Source organism: Gastrolobium bilobum, unplaced genomic scaffold (genome assembly GCF_033153095.1).
Source record: "Gastrolobium bilobum isolate Gb01-03AN ecotype WA unplaced genomic scaffold, APGP_CSIRO_Gbil_v1 utg4229, whole genome shotgun sequence".
Taxonomy (NCBI): domain Eukaryota; kingdom Viridiplantae; phylum Streptophyta; class Magnoliopsida; order Fabales; family Fabaceae; genus Gastrolobium; species Gastrolobium bilobum.
Window position 1 is genome coordinate 209,134 of NW_026898412.1, and position 6,965 is coordinate 216,098.

At 37.5% G+C, this 6,965-nt stretch overlaps 1 protein-coding gene across 1 annotated transcript; it reads left to right on the forward strand.

Moving 5' to 3' along the window:
- The first annotated feature begins 4,824 nt into the window (after positions 1-4,824).
- On the forward strand, positions 4,825-5,463 carry LOC133315980 (uncharacterized). Its single transcript, XM_061517662.1, has one exon. It carries the CDS (start codon positions 4,825-4,827, stop codon positions 5,461-5,463), a length of 639 nt encoding a protein of 212 aa, XP_061373646.1.
- Positions 5,464-6,965: the final 1,502 nt, after the last annotated feature.

Consider the following 6,965-nt stretch of genomic DNA (forward strand, 5'->3'; position numbering starts at 1 on the left):
CCTGCGAGAGATTATGTCACCCAGGTACTCTAGTGATTCCTGCGCAAAGAAACACTTGGATTTCTTTAGAAAAAATAGGTTTCGCTTCAGTTCAGTAAGAACCTGTTCCAGGTGAGAAACATGATCGTTCAAGGTGCGACTATAAACTAAAATATCATCAAAAAATACAATAGCAAATTTACGCAGGTAGGGTTTCAACAGGGAGTTCATGGTGGATTGGAAGGTCGCCGGCGCGTTACACAGGCCAAAGGGCATTACCAGGAACTCGTAGTGCCCTTCGTGTGTGCGGAAAGTCGTTTTTGCTGTATCACCCACGGCCATGCGAATCTGGTGATAGCCTGCTCGCAAATCCAATTTAGAAAACCACTGCGCCCCATGGAGTTCATCTAGAAGCTCGTCGATGGCTGGAATTGGAAACCGATCCTTGTGAGTGATGGCGTTCAAAGCTCTATAATCGACGCAAAATCGCCATGTCCCGTCTTTCTTTCTCACCAACAGAGCTGGGGAAGAGAATGGGCTGATGCTCCTTTGAATTATTTCGGAGTCCAACATCTCAGCCACCAGCCGCTCGATTTCCCGTTTCTGGAAGTGCGGATATCTGTAAGGACGTACGTTAACGGGATCAGCGCCAGCTTCTAAGGTGATGTGGTGATCTGCGGTGCGTGGAGGGGGGAGCTCCGTCGGTGTGTCAAAAATGGTGTCGAACTTTAGCAGGAGCTGTTCTATCTCACACGGCCACCCTAACACTGTAGTCGTCTTCTCAATGGGCACAACTTGGAGATGAAACATTTCTGCTATGGCTTGGGTTGAAGCCCATCTTTTAAGTTGGGCCGCTGATACTGTTTGAAGTTTAGGAGACTGGGCCCCCATTAGTTGCACTACCTGCCCATCTTGAACAAATTTCATGGTCAAAGCATCATAGTCCGTCAATATTGGGCCTAAAGTTTTGAGCCACTGCACTCCCAGCACAAGGTCTGCTCCAGTAATAGGTAATACAAAAAAATCCACAGAAAACTTATGCTTATCTAATAGTAAGGAAACTTGCCTGCATACTGATGAACACGTCATCTCCTCACCATTTCCAGTCACAACTGAGAAAGTTTGGGCTGCTTGTGCGCCTAGGCCCAAAAACTTGGCAATCCTTTCCTGCATGAAATTATGGGTGCTGCCGCTGTCAATTAAAACGGCTAACTCAGTTTTTCCAATTCGACCTTGAACACGCAAAGTCTGAGGGATACTGTGACCCATTAATGCATTGAAACTGATCTGAACCGCATTGGGCTCAGAACTTGTCTCCAACGGCCCAGCTTCCCTAGGGCCCTCTGTTGAGTCATCTCCTGGGTCAAACAATTCGTTCACGTCATGCTCAGGTGGTACAATTAACATCATAAATTGTCTCTTACACTTGTGGCCAAAATGGTACTTCTCATCACAGTAAAAACAAAGTCCCTTTTCTTTCCGTGCCTGTGCCTCTTCGGGGGAAATCCTTTTGATCTGGGGTTTGGTATTCGTTGGTACTGTTGCCTTTGCTGCTGGAGTGACTGTGCTCTTTGGAGGCTCCGTGTTGTAACCAGAAGAGGAGGTTGCAACACCTTTCCCTTTCTGTATAGTGGACACGTCGTTCAGCTTATCTTCTTGGAGACGTGCAAGGCCAATAGCCTGAACGAGAGATGCCGGTTGCAGCGCCATCACCTCTCGGCGAATATCCGGTTTTAGCCCCGAAATAAAACAGCTCAAGAACGCGTGAGCTGGGAGGCCAACGATCCGATTCGCCAATGCTTCGAATTGGGTCTGATATTCACGGACCGTCGTTGTCTGCGTCAATTTGAAGATTGCCCCTTTTGGATCCTCGTACTGGGACGGAGCAAAACGCAATTCAACTGAATGCAGAAAGTGTACCCAGGAAGGAAGCTGACCATTCGCATGCATCCATTGAAACAACCCCAACGCTTCTCCTTCCATGTAAAAAGAAGCGATGCGCAGCCGTTGGTCATCAGAAGTTTGATGGTAGTCAAAGAACTGCGAGATTTTGAAGATCCACCCTAAAGGGTCAGATCCATTGAACCGCGAAACATCTAACTTCATTCTTGTGTTCGGACTGAGGAAAGGCGGAGGACTTGGAATACTTCCTTCGCTGCTTGGTGCCTTGTGTTCCATGGCTGCAACTTTTCGCATTAAATTCTGCATATCTGCTTGCATCTGTTTCTGAGCTTCTAGCATCATACCCATGGCATTTTCGAACTTTTCTTGTGAGATGGATGGAGAGCCGGTCATGGTGGCTCTCAATGAAAGCACCACTTGATAGGGAATAAGAAATTCACACTCTCTTCGAGGGAGAGTACCTCCACAACTAAAATTAACTACTAAAATTCTTCACTGCTTTATTACAATCAGTTCTTCCTTTAAATAGATTAAGAGGAAGTATTTGGAGGAATACAAATAACAGAAGGTAAATGACGAACGACATACAAATGCAACATGCACACCTAAACAAATAGCAGTATTTCCCGTAAATTTCGGAACCCTTCTAACAACCTCACCCTACCCCATGGTAACCTCACCATATCACATGGTGAAGTCTTTCATCCATTTTGGCCTCGTACGATTCCTCTTAGCCCACCTTCCATTTTGCTTAATCGCTTGCCCTTCAATGTGGGCTGTGTTCCCTTCTTCTTCACGATCCACTTGTTTTTCTTCAGTGATTGCATCTGCATTGGGCTGGCCTATATCAGATGACGTGTATAATGGAGAATATGACACAATCAATTTCTAAAGTTAATGTAAATAAATTATCTACATTCGCTCTCAAAACTACGTCATTTTTTGTATTGAAAAATTAAAAAATTATAATGAAAAAGACTATTATAACGCTAAAATAAATTATAATTACAAAAATACCTTAATTTTCGCCTTAAAATGACGTCGTTTTAAGCTCACTGTAAATAAGTTATTTACATTGACCGTAGAAAAAACGAACTCTTTATTTTTACTTATAACGAATACCTAGCATGTGGAATCCGGACGATATGACACAAGTTTTTCATAAATAACTTCATCAGATATTGATTCAATCCAAGCATTATGAAATACAGAATAAATGGGTATAACTGATTCCTCCTTGAAATTATTATTGTATTATTCAATAACTTTTTACTATATATCAAAATCCACTACTATAACTTTTTTCTATCATATTAATTATATTTATAAAATATACTGTTATCCAAAATTATCTATTTTTTACTAATATACTAAAATTTAATGTGATAAATATATTTTTGAAATATATAAAAATTAGAACAATTTGACGATATTCTTATTTTTATTTAATTTTTACGAGATTTAGTACAAACAATAATGAAATAGATAATTATAATTATTTAATCACTGCATGCGCGTATGTGTGTGCTTGCGTGTTCAATCCATTTTTATCTCCAAAAGTTGTCGTGAAATTATAAAATTGATTTACTTTTTATTTTCCTATTTCACTTGTGTACGTATAAAATCTATTTAACTCTATTTGGATTTCAACTTGTAAATCAAATTGAATAAAATTAATTTCTAAATCATATATAATCAATTTTATCAAACACGTTGTTGATGCATTGCTAAAATCCATAGTTAGTATATGGGCGAATTTTTATTGGGAACAATTTGTTGCCAAGGCATTACATATTTGGGTATATATATTTAGGGTTTTGTAGTTCTTCTTCTGTTATTGCAAAATTTTTTCTTTGTAGCAACACTAGTATACGGTTTCGTATCCTGGCGTTTTTTTTTTTTTTTTTTAAGAAAAATAAAATAAGTGAGATTCATTTGCTTGTGTCTGCTGTATCCAATAAAGTTTTGCAGCCACATTAGTATATTTATTCCCACTCTGAAAGGGACACTTCATGTAATGGAAAAAGAAAAAAACTTGAAAGTAGAAAAAAAAAAACTCATTTTTTATGATGTACCGACATTTCAAAAACTTTGACACGTCGTGTCCGACACTTCCCAACACTCCTCGACACTCCAAAATAGATTCAAAAAAGGGTTCAAAAGTTGCGTTGCATTGCTTTTTAGTTCCAATTATTAGATTCGTTGGATTACTATACCATTTTATTGAGTTTAATATAAATATTTGAGATATCTTATGTTTCTTTGCAAAATTGATGGGTATTACAAGTTGAGCTTTATTTTTTTGTTAAATTATTGAATATTAAATATAATATACACTATATATTTTAAAAATACTATTTAATATCAAAAAATGTCCTAACGTGTCAAAATTTAATATTTTTTTACAATTAACATATCGAAGAGTCGAATAGTATCATGTCCCGGTGTCAGTATCCATGCATCATAATTCACTTTTATTGGATTAAGATTTGTTATTTTCTTTCTGGAATTTCAAAGACATTCTGGTTTCAATCTTATTATTTCTCTTACGTTTGTATATATGTCATTCTTGGCATTTTAGTCTTAATTTTAGCAGGTTCTGGTTAGGTTATGTGTGTTAAATTCCAAAATTCAAGGAAAACAAATCTAGAAACAAAATCAACTTAAAAGCGTGTGCAACCTCTCAAAGTCAAATAAGATCCCGATAACTACAAACTATTCTAAATTTAACCAAGAAACCAGCCAAACCCAAACCCTATTTTAAGCATATTCAGTCTGGAAATCCGGTTTCCAAGCACAAACCAAACCACTTCAAATACATTCAAATACACCCACACCCAAGTTGCCCTCATTCCATAAACGAGCCTCTCTTCCTTCTCCTAATTCCCTCTATTCTCTGCTCTCGGCGACCACTTCCTTAATTAGGAGAAGGAATTAAGAACAATGGAACATTTCACCAAAACTCTTCTCTTCATTGCCTCCATCTCTTGCATCCTCGTACACACAAACGCTGTTCCCACAACTCGAACCCCACAGGCTCGGGTGTGGGCCCTATGTAAGCCCACAACGAACCCAGTCCTTTGTTACAAAACCATATTACCACGTGCCTTTGGTAAATTCAACATTTACAAGGCCCTCGAGGTTGAGGTCATAGCCACACAGAACCAGGTTAAGAGAACCTCTTCTCTCATTGCTTTGTTGCTTGCGAAACAAAGTCTCTCAAAAAGCTTGAGAGAATCACTCACCACGTGCCAGGAACAATACAGCAACATGATTGACGACATCGATATCACCATTAAGGAAGTTGCGAGACGTAACGTTGTGGAGGCACGCTTCAAGTTCAGTGCTGTTTTGTCATATCAAGCTTCTTGCAACGATGAATTCATTGATGGACCTTCACCGATTGCGAATGAAGCGCAGGGAGTGTACGACCTTGGTGGAAATTCCTTGGATCTCATGAAAGCCATTGAAGATAGAGAGGCTCGTCGTGAAAGCAAAAAGCATTCAAAACCATCATCATCATCATCATCATCGCCTGCAGTACCAAACCCATGCAAGGGTGTTATTGGAATTTGCGGTTAAGCTGCATCACTCTAACGGAAATTTCGACGATACTATGGGAGTAACGAACTTGGTCTACCTTTTTACAAAATAGGGAAAATTCTTTTCCTTTTTTACCTATATTTTTCTTTATATTACTCTTCAAATCCCAAAAACTTAACACTTTTGGCATGTATCTACTTACATCCGCTGCATCAAAGGTTTTCTCCACTATGACTAAGGGACACATTAATTCTTCTTTCAACACCGAACTCATTATTTTTCTTTTGTAACATTGATTGTAATATTCTGACTCTGATTTTTCTTTTTCTTTTTGTGATTCACTTATGTGTGTGGGAGTTAATTACTAAATCATGTGATGGTAATCCTGACGAAGAAAGAAGAAACTATGACTTTTTTTTTTTAAATGCCACATTCCTTGATTAAAAAAATTGAATAGGAAAGAATATACGTATTTTTTTTTGGAAAAGATTACAAGGAAAAGAAAGACAAGAAAAAAAAAAACTACTTGCAGAAAAAAAATTTGAATAGGAAAGAATATACGTATTTTCACATTACAATCAACCGTCTAAATTTATATAATACATATTTTTCTTTAATATTTTTTTAAGAATGTGAGATTTCTAATACATATACTAGTATAATTTTTTAAAGGAAGGGTAGTTATTTGATGGTATTCTAACAAAATAAATTGATATAAAGTTACTGGCTTTGCTTGATTCCCTGATTTAAAATAAGTAAAAAGTATTTCTCCAGTCACCGGAGATAAAATTATCTTCAGTAAACTCAAAATAATGTCGTTTTGGGATTATAAGATTAAAAAACTATAATGATAAAGACTAATAACTCTGCAATATATTAGAATTACAAAAATATCTTGATTTTCATCCCAAAACAACGTCGTTCTGGACTCACCGGATATAACTTATCTCTATTGACTGAAAAAATCTTTTACCCTTGAAAAAAATATGAGAGCTGCCCAAATAATTATTGTTCTAGTGACGATCCAATTAAATCTCATAATTTAACCTGCGTAGAGGGCAATGAATTCAAATCATAAGAATAGTAATTCTTGAAATGAGAAGAAACACAAACCTGAAACAAAATTTGTCAGGGTCATTAGAACGGTAGATATCAATTAGTATCTAAAGAAATAAATAAAAATGAGAGCTTAATATTTTATTGTCTTTTTTTTTTGGAAATATTCCAATCGGTTCATTGCTTCGCAACTAATCCGATTCGGGGCGAGTCCAGGATTAAGGCTTTAAACCCCTCCCAAAGGTGGTACTGGAGAGATTCGAACACATGCTCTCACCCCCACCGCTTTCACTCCCACCTCAGATTCGAACACATGCTCTCACCCCCACCTGCTTAGCTCCCATGCGCCAACGCCAACTGAGCTACCATCATTTAGTAATATTTTATTGTCTTTGAATCCATATATTTTGCCATTGTTTCGATTGTACTAAACGGCCAAATACCTTCTGTCCAATGGATCATATAATTAGGAAACCCATTAACTC